Source organism: Apodemus sylvaticus, chromosome 6 (assembly GCF_947179515.1).
Source record: "Apodemus sylvaticus chromosome 6, mApoSyl1.1, whole genome shotgun sequence".
NCBI lineage: Eukaryota > Metazoa > Chordata > Mammalia > Rodentia > Muridae > Apodemus > Apodemus sylvaticus.
This window is the reverse complement of record NC_067477.1, coordinates 120,915,335-120,938,535: the sequence shown is the minus strand read 5'-3', so window position 1 is coordinate 120,938,535 and position 23,201 is coordinate 120,915,335. Positions and strand designations below refer to the sequence as shown.

Sequence of the window (23,201 nt, the reverse complement as noted above, 5' to 3'; positions counted from 1 at the left end):
GGAAGCAGAAGAGGGTTGATTGGGGAACAGGGGGAAGGGAAATGGCTTATGGGAATATTTCCAGTGGAAATGGAACTAGGAAAGGGGAAATCATTTGAAATGTAAATAAAGAATATATCTAATAAAAAATAAAAAAAGGAAAAAAACTGGCATATTTTAAGGAACAGTAGAGACAGTGGTATGGATAGCTAATCAATAGAAAGAAAAATAAAAACCCTTTAAAAGGCATAATTTGGGGCCTGGAGGATGGCTCAGTAGAGAAAGTATCTGCTGTGCAAGAGTAAGAATTCCTGAATTTGGATTCTCCAGAGTCCATGCAAATGCCAGGCAGGAATAGCAACTTACCAAGATCCCAGCACACTGGAGGCAGAAATGGACATTCCGGTACAAGTTGGGTTTTTAAAGTGAGCAGAACTAGTAAGCGTCAGGTTCTGAGGGAGATTCTACCTCAATAAATACAGCAGAAAATAATCAAGAAAGACACTGGAGGTTAACTTCAGGTCTCTGCATGAGCATTCCGTCATACATACATGCACACATACCACACACACATAAACCTACACATAAAAAGGAAGGTATGGTTTTCTCCATCTGATACCCAGGGTTGTAAAGCATGACCATTTATGGGAAAGGAAGAAAAAATAAATTTAAGATAAACATATTCGGGAATATTCAAAGAACAAAAAAAAAATGTTCAACTGGATTAAGTACCCTTCAGGAAGTTGAAGCCAATGAAACCTTTTAGATAATTCCTTATTTTGTGGTGACCCCCAACGACAAAATTATCTTTGTTGCTACGTTTGCCAAAGGGGTCATGACTCACAGGTTGCAAACTGCTGATCTACGGAATGCTAACACCAAATGAAACACCCAACTTCTACCAATCTGCCAGTATTAGCACATTTTCAATGGTATACTGACCATTTTTTTAAGTCTTATGTGTGTTATATATGTGTGCGTACATGCATGCGCGTGCGCGCGCGGGTGTGCATGCTCACATGTGTCCATGTGTGAGACCGAGTGCCCCATGAAGTGATGGTGTAAGAGGACAGACTAAAGGAAAGAAGAAAGGACTAAGAGCCAGGAGAACTCAGAGTTGCCCCTATCTGCCACAGCTCATCAGGAGATACTAAACGAATTAACTCTCTGCATGTCATCTCTTCACTAATAAAACTGCAAAGACAAACCAATTGATAGACAATCAATGTTCTTAAACATAATGATTTATGAAGCCCCCACCAGAGCAGGACTGAGGTGGCTAGGGATTAGTAGTGAATGTTCAACTCCATCAGTTTCCCTATAAAGACCTGCATTCCTTAACTGTACCCCGCCCACAATCTCAGCTACCTGGAGCCCATGCCTCTGTACTGTTCCTACTTGTTCTAAAAGAATGAGCCAGACCCATGTCATCAGTGATGACCATAACACCATGACAGCCCTCTCTTGCCAACTTGTACAGACAATAAAAGTGTCTCTACCTACCAGAAATTAGGTATGGCTCTTACACGGATCCTTTCTAATTAGAAAGGATAGGCACAACAATCATTTTATTATCAATAAACAACTTCTCAGAGGTATTCATAACCTTCATAGAGGTGCAGATTTTGCATGAATGGAGCACGTATACAGAGCCACAGGATGACCTACTGATCCATATGACTTAGCTACGTCACTTTCTAATAACCTTCTGCACCAGAGCCATTCTCATGTCTACTCACATTCAAAAGCATGCTATTCAAAAATTGCTGACACAAAACCTTGACGATTTTTACCAAGCAAAAGCACTACCCTCATTACTTTAATGTTGAAGAATATAAGTTGTGTTTCATAAAAAAAAAATCCTCCACATCTTTCCATAAAACCAAGAATAAAGTCCTTTATGAAAAAGCACTGACTAAAGACTCAGTGAAACAGTATTCAGCAAAACCAGAACGGGGAAGTGGGAAGGGGTGGGTGGGAGGACAGGGGAAGAGAAGGGGGCTTACGGGACTTTCGGGGAGTGGGGGGGCTAGAAAAGGGGAAATCATTTGAAATGTAAATAAATTATATCGAATAAAAAAAATTAAAAAAATTAAAAAAAAAAAAAGAAAGAAAGAAAAAGCACTGACTATACGTGAGAGACTGGATTCATCTAAACCCCTGCCCCTGGGCTTTGCTGCTGTGAGCATCACCAGTCTCTCAGGATGATAGAAACCACCCCAGTTCAGCAAGGTGACTCCTGGCCACTTTCCATGCAGAATGGCTCATCATTGGCTCCAAATCAGATTCGAAAGCCTCACCAAGAGCTCTTCCATGTCCCTGCACTAAGATGTTAACCATATTTACTTTTATGAGCCAAAGTTAAATGTTCCAATTTTTTAACATTGTCATTAATGCAAGGAGAACAACATATTTGAGTCTACAGGGACCGTTGTCCTAACGGGGAATTCTGTACTGTGGCTCACTGGCAGGCCAACAGGCATTGTCCCATAAAAGAAGAGGAAAATGCTTAAATGCTTCCAGATTTTCTAAAAGAACTTGTAAAAAAAAATTGCTTTGGCTTGAGTAGGACATTCTTCATGGGCAAGTTCTTTTTTATTTTTTTTTATGTCTACCAGCTTTCTTTTATTAGAGTAATTAAAACAATGTTGGCATTTGGGGTATCTGATATATGCATAATCCTCTGATGTTTTAGGGTATTGATTTTATAAAGTATCTGCTGTGACTAGGGCATTAGCAGCTGGAAATGTATCCACACTGATTTCTGACAGTATATTTGCTTAAAGCCTGCTGAAGCCAAACCAGGCGTTCAAGGAACTCCGGATAATGACTTTAGTTTATGAAATGGCATTTTTAAAGTAACACTACAGTAAGGATTGGTTTTTAATGTTAACATACAAAGCGAAAAGTATTCTTAAGGGCATGCCATATGATTGTCCTTTTTTATCTTTCCAAAAAATAAAAAAAAAAAACTAAAAAACAAAAACAAAACATTGAATCCAGTTCTCTACTTTCTCTGCCTCTGTGATTTGGGAATTTTGACAGACTAGTCTTCCAGATTGCCATCTGTACATCACTGGTCTCCCTGAGCTACTAAAAGAATAATTAAGATCTATCATGACCCTCTTCTCGCCTCAGTCTCACAAGCCTTTCTTCTGTAGGAAAGCAACATAGAACATACCGTAAGTTGGAGTGCCAGAGAGCAAATAAGTCAAATTCATTTCATTTTCATTATAAATTTTGGTTTGCATACAAAATACCAGATTCATTATTACATTTGCATAAATGTCTATCATCTTAAGTTTGTTTTAAATTATATTGACAGGGCTATGGATTAAAAATAAAGAGCTTTGGTACCGCAAAAAAATAAAGATGGGCAGATAGGCATGCCTGCCGTTGCTACGGCAACCGGATCACCTGCAGAGTGATGTTTATTTCTTTAACTATGCTGGGTATTTCTCTATGTTAAACATCATTGCTTAGCAGTTCTCTTTTTGTCTCTATAGATGTGATGAAAGGCACAAAGGCCATTTCATAGAACTACACAAAATTTTAACAAAGGCCTTCCATTTGGTTAAGTTTTCAGTTCTTCTGTGTCCCGCCCAATTACACAAAACTTAAAACTATTAATTACCTGTGGCTTGGACATAACTCAATAGAAAAACTGAAAGCCACAACAGGTTCATTTACATCTCTGGAGCAGGAACTAAGCTTGTATTGTCGGCTGCCCTTCCTCGTATGACAGGAGCAATCCCTGCCCAACAAATAGCCACCAGCTTCCCAACGTATTCCAGCCCCTAAACACTCTTATATCTACCTGACTGCCATAACAAACTACCAGAAACTAAATGGCTTTGTATGTATATACATGGGTCTGCACCTGTGCACAGATGTGTAGAGGCTAGAGGTCAAACTTGGTATTGTAGCTCAGGTGCTGCCCATTGTGTTTTGAAAGGCAGGGTTTCTAAGTGGCCTGGAGCTCCCTAAGAAAACTACAGAGGCTGGTCAACAAGCCCCAAGAATCTTCCTGTCTCTGAGATTACAAATCCCTGCCTCTAAGCCTATTTCTTTTTGTTTGTGTGTTTTTAATGGATTCTGAACTGCCTTCATACTCACATGGCAGGACTTTTTCAACTGATTTATCTTCCCCAAATTAACACATGGCTCTAACCACAGACATTTATTTCTCAGTTCTAGAGCTTTGAAGCCCAAGGCTGAGGTGCGCTAGCATGGCCAATTCCTGCCTTGTAGGCAGCACCTGTTTGGCTATGTATCCACATGATCTCTTAACTGGGAGTCTACAGGAAGAGAGATAGAACACAGGCAAGTATTCTGGAATCCTCTCTTCTAATGATACTAATCATATCATGTCATGGCCCCATTCTTATGACTTCATTTAATCTCAATTCTCTCCTTTTAGCCTCTGCCCCAACATAGTAATATTAGAGGTCTCAATACATGAAGTTGCGGCATGCACTTCAATCCACAGACCAGACTGTGTACCCAACTGGTGAGGAGTGAGAAATGGGATCAATGTTCCTAAAATCATCTCTCTTCTGCAACTATGAGGATCAAGTATTGTCATGGTTCAATTCTGGCAAAGTTCTAGTATTGTGAGTAGTAGATCAATTGTATTGCATGAACATCCAGCAAATGTATAAGGTAGAGTCTTCCACTTTCCTCCAGGAAACCAGTCCATGCAAAAGGAAAGCACTTGCTAGGTTTGCTATTGTCACACAGCCTGGCCCAACTGGAGCAGCACAGATACAATTAGCAATGGTTCATATGTGCCCATTATGCAGCTCATCCAAAGTGTCCTTGCCGTCATGAAAAGAGCAAGCTTAACGGTAAGAAGAACACAATTAAATCAGAAATGGTCTGACTATATTCCAATGCAATTAGAGGAGAAGGGAAGTGCCCTGAAGAAAACTCTGGAGGAAATGACCCTAAAGAGGCTTCATCTCATATCAGGATGATTTTGAGGGCAACTAGGCAGGTATTCACTGTAACTGATGTTTGTCTAGATCATTCTGCCCATAGGTCTTGTATAGGTATTGTATCAATAGTGCCTATAATTGCAAAAAAAAAAAAAAAAAAAAAAGGAAAGATGTCAAAAGTGCCACAGCAGAAGCACACAGGTCTCAGATGTCTCAAGAGGCTTCTCAGTTCAAAATGAGATGAAATGGGCCCAGGAAGTGGCGAGCTTGCATTATTGGAATGCGAGCTATAGACTTGAATTAGATAAATCACATGCTAGTCTCCACCTCTGGGTGGGGGAGGGGGGCTTGAATACCTACTTTCCCTTTCTCTCCCAGTGTTTCAAAGGTCAAATACAGCCATGACTGAGAACATTCTCTGTCATGTATCAGTTTTATAAAAATGTCCTAAGAGGCTTGCCTCAAAGCCACAGAATGTGAAGACTGTGTTCTTAATTGTTGTTACAGCCTGACCATTCTCATCAAGTCCTCTGCACAAAGGTTATGCTGGAGGCAGATCTGTCTTGTTTGAAATATCTTGTTTGAATATTCTAGAATATTCTTCTTAGCTGAAAATGTGTTTAAAATACTCTCAGTGCTGGCAAATCCTTGAAACTGGAGTTAACTTGGCCATTCTAAGCTTTCAGATTCCTTAAGAAAACAAGTCATATGAAGATTATCAGTGAAGACCAATCCTTCTCAGTTCAGAAAAGGTTTTTCTTCCAGTTCAGGCAAGTTGGACGTATACAACAGCAGGCTTGGAGAGATGGCTCAGTGGTCAAGAGTACATACTTCTCCTGCAGAGGACCTGAATCCAGATACCAGCACCCATGTCAGGGTATCCACACTCCCTGTAACCCCAGACTCAATAGATCTGAGGACTTCTTCTAGCCTTTGAGGGTACCTGGACCCATCGGTATCCCACACACATATATACAAAATCAAACTTAAAATAAACTCTAGTTAAACAATGCAATGGCAGTAGCACCATGAACAGCCTCTGGAAGATGGTCTTTTAGAAGCAAATCTTCAGCTTGTATATAAATACTTGGTACAAAAAAGGAGGCAGAAGAAGGGGAAAATGGAAGTATAAAAAACTGGAACACTATGGTTATCTTATCAGAAATGGTGTGGGGGCAGAGAGGAACAAATCTCATCCTTTCTCAGAACATCTCATGAAAGTGTTGTTTTCGATCACAGTTTCCAAACTATTCTTAGTAAGCCAGATGATTCAACTTCAATTTAAAAAATATTAATTCAATCAAAAGAATAGAAACAAGAAATGACTCTTAGCTTCTCAGAAATACCAATTATAAGTTTTTAAACATCCTTGTGCTATATAGAATCTAAAATTCCATTGAGGCAAGCTATGTTCTCTCAAAACTCCTTTCAACACATTCAGAACTTTGCTAGTGGCTTACCAAAAGCCCCAACTCTGGGTCATAATTATTTTCAATGTCTGATCCTGTATAAAAACCAAGAGTCTAATAATTAGTAGGTTTATGGTTTTGGTGTGCCTAAAAGGTAAAATATGGAAGCTTGATGATGATATTTCATGTCATGGCAAAAGTATTTTCATGGCCAATAAAATGGAAAAACATCTGAGAAAAGAGTCAGGGAAAACCAGTGACTTGACACAGACTTGTTTCTGTATGGACAGGTCAGGGAGAGTAAAGACTTCAGGTTGATGAGTTTAGGGCAGTTGCCTGGAGGAAGACTGGATGTTAAGCTACAGGAAGTACCATGTCTGGGTCCCACCCATTCTGTCAAGTATTCGACCCCAGTTCTGAGAATCTATATTTGACTCTCCCAATGTCTGAGCCCTGCATTCCTCATCCAAGGAAAACTAGCAGTTCTCCTTGAGGCTGGCAGACACTCAGTGACACGGAGGTATGTTCTCTCTCACATGTGGTGTTCCCCCACCTCCTTTGGATCCTAGCCCTGTATTTTGCTGATCTTTCTCTGCTCCAGGCAAGAGGCCCCCTCACAGGCTGTCTGGCAGAAGTTGCTGGAACCAGACCAGCAAACACTTAAGAGTTCCAGAACCTATCACTGAGATGTGCAAAACACCTTCAACAAAACCTTCTGCTATTGACACAGGTAAAGTCTGGCAAGAATGGATACAGAGAGAGGCCATATAAGAGACACTAGAGACACGAGACTTGCTAACACTCCATTAGGCGTTTTTGGGTTAGAACAAGGGAACACTTAAGAGGGACACTGAAGAAAAACCCAGATGGCATAGGAAGTGGCTGGTGTTGATGACTTATTCAACCAGAAGAAGGCCAAACTTCAGTAAATGTGATCAGCATACCCCAACTAGGAGCTCTATTCAGGGAGAAAAGCACATCACTGGGTAATCCAGCTCTGCCTTCCCAAACGTCTGGACAAGAAGAATCTGTAACACATGAAGGTCATTGCTTTGACCCTTCTTACAACTCCCAAGCAAGACCAGCCTTAAAATCACAGGGCCTGCCTCAGTCAACAGCAAGAAGAAAGCAAGCCACGCGTTCACCCCCCACCCCCCTTCTGCTGAGCCAGGTAGACAATGCTGTTACCTCTGGACAGGAGCACTGTATAATTGAAGGTCAAGGTTGAGTAAGTATTTATTGTTTTTCTAAAAGTTTCATTACATTTATTAAAGTACTCGGGGATGATATATGCATGGGTCATAGTGTGCATGAGGGGGGTCAGAGGACAACCTGTGGGAGTCATTTCTGCCTTCCTCCATGTGAGTCCCAGGGTTCAAACTCAGGGACTCTGACTTGTCAGCAAGCATCCTTACCCACTGGCCCATCTCACCAGTTTATTCACATCCAATCTGTTTTGGTGGACTCTGGGTTCCTCTTAGGGAACTAGCCAGTGTAGACGTGTCGAGATAATCCCAGCATGCTGTTGGGACGCAGCTAGGATTTCAGTTTTAGCCCTAGCCTCACCCCATTAATCTACAGAGAAAGTCTAAAATAGGTAGAAATTAAAGAGTAGCCTTCTAAATGAAGCTTAGTGTCCTAGCTCTGTTAGCTGGACAATAAATTACTTTCCCATTTCTGAGAAACTACTTTGGAAGCCTGCAGCCCATCTCCCTGCTTTCTGCCTCCCTTTCTTCTTCCCTCCCTCCTTCCCCCCCCCCCCCCCCGACACAGACTTCGCAGGTCTCATATCTACTTCCCCAGTCTCTCATTGGTCTCTGTTAGTCTCTTAACGTAAAGCATCCCTTGGAGTCTTGCATTCCTGATACCTGCTCACCAGCTGATGGGGCTATCTGATGAGGTTGTGGAACCTTTCAGCCTTGGGGCATAACTACAAACTAGACTACTCACACAGACCTTGAAGGCTCCATCTCAGCTTTTCACATTCTCAACAATGTTTGGAAGCCATCCACGAATTCATGATCCTCAGGACCAAGCCAGTTCTAGTCACCATATTCCTCCCTAATATTGAGGACTCTGTTCCCTTAATGTCAAACCTGAACCAAAAATAAGCCGTTCCACCTTGGGAGTTTTTGGTCAGGTATACAGTCATAGCAGCGACAAATGGCACAAACACAGAATCTATGCAAATAAAGCCAAGATGTTTTTCTTTAAAAACTTTCTAAATAGCCCAGCAATTAGGATACTTTCCATTTCCAGTGCAAGCTTTCTTGTTAATTCCTCAATAGTGTTTATTTTTACTTAAAACAAATGCGGAGTGGTCCTACTTCTTCTACAACACCGCAAGTGTGAATGTGTGTCTCACGAAAGTGCGCTTGTGTGTTTCAGCACTGAGGTTTTTGACCTTGACAGTGTTGTCTAAGACATACTTATCTCGAATTAATATTTTTTCTCCATTGGTTCTTTCTGTCTCTATTCTTCCTGCCCAGCAAGAGCCACTGCAGCGACATCTGGCACCTCTAAGAGACGACCAAACAGTTCTGTGTCATTTAGACTCAATTTTGTCTCAGGACTCATTGTTTATAAGATGTATAACTAATGGAAACAGATTTTTCCAATGTCTGTTTTTTATATATCATGTTCTATCCCTTCCTTTTATTTCTAATCTTTTCTTCAGTAAAATGTATGCTAGATACCTTTATCATCAAATGTGTAGCTTATGATTGTTTTTAATTTTTATGGATGTTTCTACAAGATCCACAGTGTTAATCTCTGTAGCTTTCCATGGCTACAGTCTATGAAAGTGTGCTCATGTGGCATTTTATTCTTTTTATCTATGTTAGAAGCTATAAAAATGTTCTGTTTATATCTCCTTCGGGTTTTCCAGTATTTCTGCACCTCATAGCTAATCTGGGTGTTTATATGTGGAATTTTCTGCTCTTTCACCATTAGCAATGTGAAGGTCTTGAGACATTTTGCTTTGCCTTCTTTGTAACGCCTGTGTCTAATTATAGGCCATGTTGCTGCACTCCACAAAGAGACTGTGATCGCATGATTGTGTAACCTGGCAATGACTAGGCCAGCATGGAAGTTGGACCCTGAACTCTACTATTGTGATTCTAAACACTTCAAAATTGGGGCCATTTCAAACTATCTGGCATCACTGGTCACCGTAAAAGGCTTGTTTTCAACAACTGGCCAATTAGCAAAACCCATTTAGAACCATCGCAATTGTAGAGGCCATGGAATACCTGATTTTGGGTCATTATTAAGGGAACCAATCTGAAGCCACCCTACACAATGAAAGGGATGTATAGATTCAGCATCTCTGCGATGCAGTAATAGACCTGACAGGAACTTCCATAAAGCTAGGCCTCTCCTTGTAGCTGAAACCTGGGTAATGGAACATTCAAGTTTCAAGCTCATGAAAACAAGTTTTCCTGCAAAAAGTTGGTAATTGCAACCACCAGAGTTGTAACTCCAACTCAGTCAGAGTGTGAACAATCTGGCAAATGTTTTCCAATATATAAGGAGTGTGGCAATTTACTCCAAGTAACACAGAAGCTTAAATCAGCCAAGACTATGACTTGCCTATAACTTCAAGAAGTCTGTCCTCAAAGTCACCTTACGTTTTCTCTATTTCTACTCTTTAAATGAGTCTTGTGATGGCTACTGATCCTAACATTAGCAAGTATTTTAGACCATGAAAAATTAAAGAACACTTTGTACAAAAGTTTAAAAATAATGTCCCTCCTCCATCTTGGCCCTCTCTACAAAGGTGAAAACTGCTACAGAGATTTCCAGTGTTATTTATTTCTGTCTCCTCTTTATCACAGCATCCAAGGACGTGTCCTCCTCTGACATAAATCTACTGCCCAGAGGTCTAGTCACCGATCATGAACTGTCTCCACCAATCCCCTTGCATTCTTCTGATAAAGCCCCATGCTTTGACCTACAGTCAAGAATACATCACTCCTAACACCAATCAAGGTTGGATTTATCCTTTAAAATCCACCCAGTTACCTTCCTGCAAGCCCTTCCTCCCATGGGTTAGCTACAGGATGACACTAAGCATTCTCCTGCCTTCGAAGTAAAAGAGTTCAGAGCAGCCCAGTACACTGCACTCACTTTCTTCACAATATTCTATAACCCAATCTAGATGATCCTCCCCCTACACTACATATCTTTATCTACAACCTCCCTCTTGTTGACCCATGAGCATTTCACAGTTGCTACAGATCAATGTCTTATACCTAGAATCTTCATAACCAGCCCCAATCAAAAGATAAAACTGGCAAATATCATTTTCTAAAATTTTATTCAATGTATTAAAGTCGTATTTTTCAAGTTCAGTCTAAAACACAATATTCTATTTGTAAGTCTAGGAAAATTTAGTTAGTTCCCCTTTCTTCTCATTAAAAAAAAAATCCAGCCATGCCTGGCAATTCCAAGACTGATATGATAGCAATCTGAAAGCTGAGTTCTCAGAGTCAACAGCTGCTGTCATCTCTCCACATCGGTGCATGGAATACATTATGAGAGAAAAACATATAGCCATTATGATGCATCACTTTTAAAACTATTACCACTCAACTCATAAGAACAAGTACATATTTCTGCATAAACCCAACACTATCATCACACCTAGATAATTAAGAATTCCAAAGTAGCATCTAATAACCAGTTCAATTTTTCCATTTGTTTCTGAAACATTTTACATCTGGCTTTTTTTTTTTCTTTTTTTTTTTTTTTTTTTTTTTTTGGTAATCTGATTTAGCTTCAGCAAGTGGATAAAGTCACTTGTAACCAACCTTAACACCCTGGGTTCTACCCCTGAGAGAGAATTAACTCCTCCAAGTTAACATCTAATCTCCACACATGTGCAGACACTCCCATATGCACCCACCAAACCCAGACACTATTGCTGATGCCAAGAAGTGCTTGCTGACAGGAGCCTAATATAGCTGTCTTCTGAGAAGCTCTGCCAGAGCCTGACCAATATAGATGGGGATTCTTGCAGCCAACCATCAGACTGAGCACACGAACCCCAATGAAGGAGTTAGCGGAAGGATTGAAAGAGTTAAATGGGTTTGCAGCCTCATAGGAAGAACGACAATATCAACCAACCAGACCTCCCAGAGCTCCCAGGGACTAAACCACCAACTAAAGAGAACACATGGAGGGACCCATGGCTCCAGCCGCATATGTAGCAGAGGATTGCCTTATGGCATCAGTGTGAGGGGAGGCCCTTGGTCCTGTGTAGGCTCAGTGCCCCAGGGTAGGGGAATACTAGGGCAGTGAGGGAGGAGTGGGTGGGTAGCTGAGGGAGCACCCTCATAGAAGCAAGGGGGAGGAGGGGTGGGATAGGCAGTTTACAGAGGGGAAACTGGGAAGAGGGAAAACATTTGAAATGTAAATAAGTAAAATGACCAATAAAAAAACCCACCATTATAGACATTAAATACACAAATAAGAAAAGAAAAAAAGAAAAACAAAAAATGACCTAAGTGTCTAAGATCATTGTTGTTTGCCATTATATATGCTTTTTAATTTTTCTTTATTAAAAATGTAATGATATTAAAAAAAACATTTAAATTTAATTAATTTAACCCCATCTCTTGTAAGTCTCCCATGATGTCTCTTTATAGAAAAGCCCTCCTACTTTTGTTTTTAATGTCATGATTATAAAAGGCAACATTGCCCTACATTATGGATTTTTTTTCCTGTCACTATATGATAATTTTACCCTTGGTGTTCTCTATCCTCTAGAGTTTAGCTGTGAAGGTTCAGTTAGGCTCAGGTTGGACATTTTTGGAAGAACGTGAACATCCCATGTGGTTGTGTCACCCTCAGCCATGCTGAACTTGGTTCTTGTTAACCATAGGCCTTCAAGATATGTTGACTTTATTATCAGTTATTTATATTTCACTATGCCTCAGTTTGAAGACCTTTAAAAATATGCACACCAAAGTTGTCAGGATTCCCAAGCCATTTGTTTCTCTGACCTCTTTAGATTCTCTCTTCTCATCTACCTCTTAAAATCTTTTCCATCTGTTGAAACTCCTCCTCCTTTCCTCTGTAACTTTGGCGTTGTAATCAATTGCTCATTTTTCTTGACCAGTTAGATAGATCTGAAATTTTACTTTAGAAAACTTCCATGGGCTTAATTACACTTTATGAGTTTATGGCCTAAATATTAGAAGCTGCCACAGAAATATGGACTATTTCTGTCAAGATCATTTTGTATATGAACTCTGATAGCAAAATATAGACCTACGTGCTTATTTCTCTCCATGCATGCTACGTCTCGATAGCTTCAACTACTTAGTGTTCACAATAAGCAAGGTGAAAGTGATGAAGAGGTGGTTTTTCTCCCTGACCCTATTCATCTAAAATCCACTGACACCTGTCTGCGTCTGTTTCTTTCCAACATCTTGGCAGGACATATCTATATACTATTGATTATTTTCCAATAATTATATGGGTCATGTGAACTGCACTAGATAATTAGGCAAACTTCACCTTCCAACAGTATTTCTCACAAGCAGAAAGACAAATACATGCTAGGAATGTCTGATGAAATAGGTCTTATTTTGAAGCTACGTGTCGGTGACTACACATGCAAAATGAATTAAGAATTGAGATCACTGTCTGGACCATGCAGCTGAAAGTCAGAATGGGATCCAGATAAGGCAAGAGTATTCCACTGGGCTTGAATTATTTAGGCAACTCTATCAATCATTTATTTCACTTCAATTGAATAGTCCAGTTTAGGCTTATAAGTAATTTGTTTTCATCTTTTCTAGTTAGCATCATCTGTCCGAAATTATGGGAGAATAACAAGTTTGTTATGTTTCGTTTTAAAAGCCTTTTTATCATCTCTGTTCCAACTTGGAAACTGGGGAGAAAGGTACTGGGCACACAGTTTTAAAAGGATCTGCTTTTTCCTTTCTCCATGACCAACCTAAGCTGGAATGACTAAACAATGCAAAAGGCAGCAAATGTACCTTCTGTCTCCAAGCCTCTTCTGGGGCAAAACTATGACGTGTATAAAATGTACCTTCAGCTATGTTGTTCCTATCTATCCCTTTTCTTCAAAGATAAATTTAAGTGGATGATGTTTCATCACTCCAACTACTAATACGAGACTTCGCTGAAGGAATGAAAAGTTATTTCAAGTTCCCTGTTTCAGTCAGCTATGTTCTCACTGTAACAAGGTGCCTGAGATGCAATTGGCTCGTGGCAAATGGTAGGCTGGTTCCATGCTTCTGGACCTATGGTAAAGATGTACCTTGTCACCTCATGCTGGAAATGCACTCTTCCCACACCAACCCGGTGGCCTACCTCTTCCAGCCATGCATCATCACCTTCCTTAGTTCTACCAATTCCCAATCTCTAGTCAGATTTTAACTTATCCATGGATTAAACCAATGATTATGCTAGAGCCCTCAAACACACCAGGAATACTGCCATACAAATGCCTTATGCATCATCCAATTGAATGAAGGACAATCAGGATTAGCCCAAAAGTAGTGACAATCAGTTATCCATGGGCAGATAAATGTTCCATTTAGAAGATTGAGGGATTCCCCCTGTCTTCGGGAAGCTACATGACATAAACTTAAGCAACTATTCTTAGGTTGCTCACGTCTAAGCCTATACTGGACTATTCAGCTCTCTCTGCTTTTAAAAGTTTGACTATCAGTACCCTCCCTCTAAGCTAATATTTGCATAGTTCTATGACATTTACAAAATGCAGTTCACTTAATTATTCTGTTTAATCTTAACATAACTCATAAGCACTATATTCTTGCCTCTAATTTGCAGATAAGGAAGTTGGTTGACTGCCACCTAATGCTGAACCCCTGGCTCTAAACAATTCTGTTAATTCCCCATGCTGTCTTTCCATTCTGCAAGCTGCATCTCCATTCAGATCCATAAGCTAACTTTCAGTTCTTCTAGAGGGGTGATGATAATCCTACAATAACTTAGTATCTAAAAAGGGCTTGAGGGTTAGTTGAATAAGGACAACTGGCTCTATAGTTCTATAGCTTTTCTCCTTTTCCTTCTTACTCCCACCTCCTATACATTACTTTTGGAATGAAAAACACATCTTCCTTACTGTATTTGGAGAGTATTTAAAGCATAAGCAAAAGATAGACAAGATCACAGGACAAAGTACGTCATTATCACATAGCCCGAAGAAGAAGTTCCAAGTGGTTGGGGAACAGAAAACAGAGGCCCATGATTTCAGAGGGAGCAAGTGGGCACACAGGAGTGACTGGATAGAGGACTGGAAATAAAAAAATAACATAATTATATTTTAATTAAAATGCATGGAGAATTTGAAAGGAAATGATCTTTCTCTTGCTTTATGATATAAGCTAAAGTTATGGTAAATCCAATGATATTTAAAATTCACATTAAATAATTTCTTTATTGCCATCTTAATTAAAATTTATAAGAAAATGAAAGCTGATGTTAACTATTATTATATAGGAGATTCAAAAATCAAGTACGTTTACCAACATCTAAATTATCAAAAACACTATACAAGTATATACAAGTATTTTCAAGCATCTTTGTATAATGTATCTCCTTCACCACATCGCATGCTTGGAATGTTTTACACACAGACCATTACAACACACACACATATATATAACAAATAAGCACAGAGATCCAGCAACACATCCAAAAGTTGAATACTTAAAATTATTCTATATATCATGTCAGCAAGACTTTTCTCCTCAGTAAAGTGCCACAAAATAAATAGGTGTTGTAGATCACATGATCTCATTGGCTCTCCTCAGTTCTGCCATCCCTGCATAAGACTAGCATATGGAAAGCAAATGGATAAGGAAAGTTGTATTCCAATAAAACTTTATTTGAAAACTCACCATAACTTGTCAGTCTCTTCTATAGAGATTTATTTGTACCAAGTCTGGGTTCTTGATAAGATAATGTTCCATCTATAAAACATTATCAAGATGGTCTGGACCACACTGCTTACCTGTGACCCAATGGTTTCCTGGAAGCATCGGCCAAGTTGTGTCTTAGCAGCCACGGGATACACGTGTGGAACGACCTGCTGGTGGGAGTACGTGGAATGCATTGTCTGGGTCTTCTGGACCGGAAGCGCTTGGTAAGGGACTTGCGACTGGCCTGCTTGAGCTTCCTTTACCTTCTGGCCCACTGGGCCATCGATTCTGGAAACCTGGTGTATCTGCACAGAAGCCTCGGGAGGATGTTTCACATGGATATTGACTATGTTGGGGGGAAATTTCACTACAAAGATCAGGAGGACAATTTGTTAATTGTGACAAATTAATGGGAAAGTCAGGATTTTTAAAACATGAAATGTATTTTATACAAAAACACCTACCAATAGACATGGGATAACACATACAAAGTATCTTTTTGTGACATAGACATCAATTTTTGGGGGAATTTTGTACTCAAAATGACAAATTAATGCAGTTAAAAAAATCAAATTGTAGCCAGGTAAGGTGGTTTATCTGGTAAAGGTCTGCTGTCAAAGCCTGATGACCTGAATTTGATCCCCAGAACACACATGGTGGAAGGAGAGAACGGACTTCATAACTGACCTCTAACTTCCATACACACGCTGTGGTACACACACAAGTGCAACCACACACACAAACACACACACACACACACACTCACACGGAATGACTCAAATAATTATATAATAAAAATTTTTAAGTAAGTTTTAAATATAAAAACTTTAAAGTATCTCAAAGTGATGTATCCAAACACAAGAATATTATTTTGACTAGGATCACACAATTGTGACTTTATGTTGCTCTTACCATAGGTGAGCTCACCTTACCACATGATAAATGATTCTTAGAAATTAGTTATTTTGTATATTTCATAACATTTCTTCTATAGAAACTTCTTTTGCATAATTTTAGGACTGCTGCAGAAGTTTTTCCCATTAAAAGTAGAGATCCAGTTTCACAAAGCATGCTTCTTTTATCTGTTTTACATATCTCATATAGATAACACATATGAACACTCTCTGGAGACATATTAATGTGTGTTTCTTATATGTGTAACAAGAATGCCTTTCTACCCTTTCAAAGAAAATTTCAAAAAGTTCATCTTTTGACACAAACATTCAGGGTTTAAAGAGTAAGATCCAGTAGCACTTGACTGACCCCCTTTTAAAGTCGTATATTTCTAAGTATGCCAGCTTTGAAAGAATGAATTAGTCACAGTACGTTTGAGCTCCAAATGACCTACTTTCCTTCCCCTACAGATGGACAAACTGAAGCCCAGTGAAGTTAAGTGATTGTAGAGGACTCAAACCAAGTATCTGTCAGCTACAGAATTCATTATCAGGTATGGTGTGGCCCATGGTTTATTGCTGCTGTCGGAGCCTGACCTTGTTTCTGTTTCTGACCTGGCAGAAGCAGGCACTTCTTGTGGCTATCTTATTTTCCAGAGGCCGGATCACTATAGCCAAGACAGTCCTGCAGCCACATAGGTGGGCCCACATCCAATCTCTACTGCCATTTTTCAGATCACCCATCCACACGCTCCCCTCTGTTTCAAACCCAGTCCTCACTGCCTGCCGAGACTTCTCTGTGGCTCTGCCCTGGTGACAGAAGACTGGGTAATGAGCAAGATGAGGATGAGAAGCTTACCTTTGACCCCTTGCTGGCTGGTCATGGTTAGAGGCAACGTGTGTGTGGAATGGATGACGTGACTCCCCAATGCCTTGCCTGGCTGCTGGGCGTGCTGCTGGTAGAGTTTAGGCACACTGGCACCAAGGACAGGGATCTGGCAAAGCTTTCCTGTGAAATTTGGAGGGCACTGGCATTTGTCCCTTGAACTGCACTGGCCACCATTCATACATGGAAGATGGCAAATTACTGAAAAGGAGAAAAAGACAATGTGGAGAGCTCATTAGTTTCCCAACGGTTAAGTAACAATCGGTCGGGCCCCCTCCCAGCATACCCAAACACATGTCCTACCACAGACATTCTGTTTCTTCTTGCATGAGCAAGAAAAGGCCCTCAGCTCCATTTCTTTCTAGCTTTTATGTTCTTTAAATGGTGTCCTCCATGACTACATTTGCCAGAATGTTTTCTTCACTTACCAATATAACTATGGGATACTTTGGGACAGCACATACGTTCCTTTTCGTCGACAGAACCCCATCTTCCTAAGGCCAGGGACGTTCTCTGTCACTGAGGCTGACGGGCAGAGATTCCAGCCCCCTCCGTTACTGTGCCTTCTTACTCACCTAACCAGCTCCCTTTTCCTTCCCTATTTTCTTCACCTTCTGCATATCCTTTACAGAAGCTTTTCTTTGATTGTCCTTCAAACAATACTGCACTCTGTGGTTCTAAAATCTTTTTGGCCAGCTCCACACACTATGCTATGATTTTGTGTGTCTTCAAGCATGGGGTTCCTGTTAAAGCTTTTTTGCTGAAGTTCAAATTGTCTATAACTGTGTATCTCCATGCACACATCCCATACTGTCTACAACTGTGTATCTATCTCTATGTACACATCCCATACTGTCTATAACTGTGTATCTCCATGCACACATCCCATACTGTCTATAACTGTGTATCTCCATGCACACATCCCATACTGTCTACAACTGTGTATCTATCTCTATGTACACATCCCATACTGTCATAACTGTGTATCTCCATGCACACATCCCATACTGTCTACAACTGTGTATCTATCTCTATGTACACATCCCATACTGTCTATAACTGTGTATCTCCATGTACACATCCCATACACACCTGTCCATCCCCCAAACTAAAACCATCTACACTTCTGATCATCTCCCTTCTAACTGCCCTAGGCCCATGGTCTTTAGCAAAATGTGGTGGTGTCTCCCTCACTTCACTAATTCAATATCCATTCCAGAATTCCCCCCTCTCAATCATTCAGAGCCCTGTTCCCTCTGCAACCTCATCATGTGTGAGCCAGCCCCGTCTCTTACAATGCAGCCCACCGAACTTTATTCAGAACAGACAAACTTGCTATGGAGTCCTCTGCCTGGAATACCTCCTGCTCAGCTCCCTTCAGCAGACAGACTTTCTATTTGCCTTTTAGACTCCGTCCCACATGCCTCTCTGAGCTGCCTCTACTTCCTCAGAAGCACAGTCACTACCCCTCAGTCCCTGATGACATGATGACAGTCATCTGACTACACACACACACACACACACACACACACACCACACACCACACACCCCTAACATTCTGTGAGGTCAGAGAATCAATCCTGTTTAATTTTACCCCTCTCACATAGCTCTGAATCTAGCAGAAATGTTTCAGGTCTGAAAACATGAAGAAAAAGACAAACATAAACACAAAGAAAACATAGTAGATAAAATTCTGTGCCTGCTGTTTTGTTAAATACTTTTCTTAGGTTGTAAAGAAGGATTAGTTAGGCTTTAACCTTCAAGATTTTTACAGCTAGTCAGTGACATTAAATAATGTAGCATAACTAAAGCCACAGAGAAGTGATGACTGTCAAAATGAATACAATCCTTCGGAACTTCAGAAATAACTGAAAATCACTTCTCAATATACAGAACTGGGTGAAAACCTTAGGACTGGGCAAAACTGAGAATACAGACAGTACACTCTAAAGAGACCATCTGTGTAAAGGAAGAAGTAGCTGGTCTGTGAGAGAGTGAGTCAACGTATCTTGTTAAAACCCAGGCTGTTAAAGGAACGAAAGGGATCAGGCAATAAGTTGGAATGTGAAGGCTTACATCAGACCAAGGAGTTATTAAAGGACATGGTATGGGGTTTGAGTTTTACTCAGTAATGGACAAGTTATCCCGAGGCTTGAAGCAGAGGATTAGCAGCATTGCTAGCATGTTCCAGGAAGGTTGCTTTGCCAGTGAGTTCAGGATTAGCTGAGCCAAGAATTGACAATGGCCGGGAGGCAGAGGGTGGAAACTGTCAGAGTAACTGAGGAGCAGGTTGAACACGGGGCTCAGGGTGAGGGCAGCAAGCATCAAGAGGAGTATGAGGTAACGTAATGCTGTGGGGGGCGGAGGATCAGGAACAGGAGGTGGAGGAAGTGGGAAACACCACTAGACCACAGCCCAGAAACTGTGTTCTAGCCCTGTGTTTCAGATCAAGTCAAACAACTGAGGTCTGTCTGAAGAACCCCTGAGCTTCCACTGGCATCCCATCTACTCTAAGAAATCTCAGGTAAAAAAAGATGTAATTACTCCAGCAAAGGCAGTAACCTTGTAAATCCCAGTCCAATTCTACCTTTAGTTTCAAAGCCATGATTTGGCTGGGCTGATGAGCTCAATGTACACTGGGTAACCGTAAAGAGAGTCAGTCGATCCCATATTTAAATATACTATTATGTTATGCAAATGTCCTATGAATAATTCATCACTGGAAAACAGGCACCCTTTCCTTGTAAGTTGCAGGAATTGTATTGACCCTAGTGCCTTCGACAACTACCTCAGATGTCCACTCTGACACTATCTCCATCGGCCAATCACCTCAATAATGGCAGGTAGGTATCACAACCAGTGGCTAATCCCATTACTCCTTTCAAATCCTGCTGATGAGTGGGGTCCTACACATCTCTTAGTTGGAGAACAGACCTCAAGGCAGTAGTCTCGCTGTCTCCTAATCCCAAAGCAATAAAATGACGGAATGTTTAACCAAAGTATATAATCAAAAGATGGCAGACAGCAAGGAAGCAACTGTGGCACTCTGAGAAGAACTGCCCAGTGCATAGTCAAATGCAGTACTACTTTGAATTTGCTTCCAAATATGCAGTTCCTCATGGTGTGGTGATCTCCAACCATAAAATTATTTTCACTGCTATTTCCAAACTATGATTTTTGGTACTGTGTATGAATTTCAGTGTAAATATTTGATATGAAGGGTGCCCTTAGTTGCCCCTGTGAGAGAGTTGGTTGATCTCCCAAAGGGGTCACATCCCACAGATTGAGAACCAGTGGCTCAGGGGACAGAAAAGAGATTCTATGTCATAAGTTATTCAGTGAGAGAAAAATAAAACATGCTCTCACTGGTCTTGACTAGTTTTCAATCAGAGAAATAAAACATTTAAATTATCCATGCTTCCAACATTTTGAATTAGAGGCTAGTAAAAAAGGAAAAGAAAAAGCAAACAGACATTAGCCTTAGTGCTTTCCTTACTTACAGCCTTCCCTTTGACATTTTCACACACACACACACACACACACACACACGCTACACAAAAACAACATTTCAAAGCTGTGCAGCTTGATGTCTATTTAGCTGCAAAGTAAAGGCAGGCAGTGGTGGTGCACGCCTTTAATCCCAGAACTTAGTGGGCAGAGGCAGGTGAGTTCAACACCAGCCTGGTCTACCTAACAAGTTCCAGCCTATCTAAAGGCTACATAGTGAGATCCTTCCTAGTATGTAAGTAAGTAAACAAATAATATTGTTAAAAGATGTAAAATGATAATTACCAATAATCTATACTTTCATACAATCATAGAAATAATCATCTTTTAAAGAAAAATTAGCCATTTGACTTTTATTAGATATTTCTAGTAACACTAATAGACTCTGGAACCTGATGTGGGCTCAGTTCCTCCAAGTCCTCTTACTCCAGAGGTGACTTCCCCACAACTGTCCTATGGGCTGTGCTGGTCTGAGAGAATACAAAAACAGCCATGCATGAACCCCAGTGACCTTATGTCCCCATTGTCAGGGAACCGGCTTCTGCCTGGCTTGTTTTAATCACTAAAAAGCCACTATTTATAACCACTCACAAATGAGAAACAAGATATCTATTCTCTGGCTCCGTGCTTTCTAAAGTCTCAATGACAACATGGAAAGCCCCTGGTCTCATCTCAGTAACTTCAGATTGAGCTGTTTGCAAGAGGCAATCCTGTTACGCTGACACTGTCTTTTATCTATTAAAAACAAAAACAAAACCTAGAACCAAGGAACAGACTGAAGGATTTAGCAATGAATAGTTTCTTTCTGTTTCAAATGTTCACACCATTCTCTGAGCAGCACGGGGAGATCTGTTATCTATGCCACCAGTGTTCTACAAAGCCTCCTCAGGACAGGAAGAAGAAGAACAGGAATGAGTTATCCTGTAGGTTGGCTTGAGAAACCTGTGGTGTGCTGGTATGCAGGTTGTAACTCTGGTTACAGCCCATACATTTTGGAAATTTTAACTAGGAGGTATAACATAGAATACAGCCTTGAGACGTGCCATAACCTTGTTGGAGTGATATTTTGCTGGTCCCTACCATAATTCACTGTATTGCATCACATAATAACCAGAGAACTGTTGCACTAACAGGAGGCATGTGGACCATCATCCTGTTATTCCAGAAAGTGTAATTTCATGACAACGGTCTCGAAGCATCTAATGATGCTACTATAAAAGGCCAAAAGGAGCCAAACAATCCTGCTTGGAAGAACAAGTCAGAGGTTTTAAACATATCAAGTGTTTCAGATGCATTCCATCAGTCACTGTGCTCTGGAAAATAAGAAGTCCTGGTACTCAGAAACTTGGGAGGACAGAATTTTCACATTCTACATTGCAAATTGGAACCTGATTTAAATAACAAACACTAAGGGTTTTGGTTCAAATATGAAGGAGGCATGTTCTAAAACTCTGGGCCATAATAATAGGCTTTCTCTTTCTTTCCAGTTATCCCAGTTGACTATAAAAATGCTCCAGCAGCTCATTCCTAAAAGGTGCTCTCAGTGTTCTGAGCCATCCTGCAGCCAGTTCTGAAAACCAGGACTTTCTGAGACAGCAGATAGACTGTTTCTTATGGTGCCAAAGGTGGGACAAAGAAAACCCTCCATCTGAGGAAGGCCTATGCCTACCGAGCACAGAACGTGCACATGCATGGCATTGGGAAATGGCTACTTCAACTACTTCAGCTTTGCCACTTATCTCTGATTAGAATAACATTCTTCTAGAGGACCTCTGCTTGTTTCTCCATATCCTCTCTTGATACCCCAAAGGCAGCAATATTTTTAGAAAGCAAAAGTTTTAATACCTGATTTTTCCTCTGTTTTGGTCAAAAAGTGGATTGATACTGTAGCTATGTAAAGACTTTAGAGAGTAACTATGTTACATAATGATTAACAACCCAGCTAGGGATGTGGCTCCTTGGAGAAGGCTTGGGTAACATTGACAGAGCCCTGGGTTACCTACCCAACACTATGAAGACACACATACAAACACCCACAATCTCTCATCTCTCATCTCTCTCTCTCTCTCTCTCTCTCTCTCTCTCTCTCTCTCTCTCTCTCTCTCTCTCTCTCTCTCTCTCTCTCTCTCTCTCCTCTCCTTTTCTTTTCTTTTTTTGGGGCTACCTACAGATCCTAAGAAACTAAACAAGATACCAATGTGCCTTTCTTTTAAGTGAGTATGCTTCACAGTCCAAAGAAGAACTAATGAAGCCGAGAGTCAAAGGGATGCCTTGACAGTTGCCTTCATCTGAATTCAGAGCAGAAGAACCGAGGAAGCTCCCTCCTTACACATGACCAAGGACAGTGGTGTGTGACTGGCTTCTCCTGCTGGAATAGAGTCACAGTTTGCTTGAAAATTGCCTACTGAGAGCTCTTAATTATCTGCCCGATTTTACTGACTAAAAAACTCCATGTAAAGAGGATAGGAGATAGGGTGATCTGGCCTAGGCTGCCCAAGGAGGTGAAAGGAAGCTAAAGCAAAGAGTCCACACGGAGGGACCCGTGACTGCAGCCGAATATGCAGCAGAGGATGGCCTTGTTGGACATCAGCGAGAGGAGAGGCCATGGGTCCTCTGAAGGCTCGATACTCCACTGTCGGGGAATGTCAGTCCAGGGAAGCAGGAGTGGG

The 23,201-nt window shown here is 40.7% G+C and overlaps 1 protein-coding gene across 7 annotated transcripts in view; it reads right to left on the bottom strand.

Moving 5' to 3' along the window:
• The window catches only part of Ltbp1 (latent transforming growth factor beta binding protein 1), a 397,974-nt gene that overhangs the window by 156,278 nt on the left and 218,495 nt on the right, over window positions 1-23,201 (bottom strand). For all 7 annotated transcript variants that reach the window (XM_052186373.1, XM_052186374.1, XM_052186375.1 and 4 more), the window contains 2 exons: window positions 16,999-17,226; window positions 15,339-15,613 (listed from right to left, as the gene is read on the bottom strand). In XM_052186373.1, coding sequence (XP_052042333.1) covers window positions 15,339-15,613; window positions 16,999-17,226 — 503 coding nt within the window. The remainder of the gene's footprint in view (window positions 1-15,338; window positions 15,614-16,998; window positions 17,227-23,201) is intronic.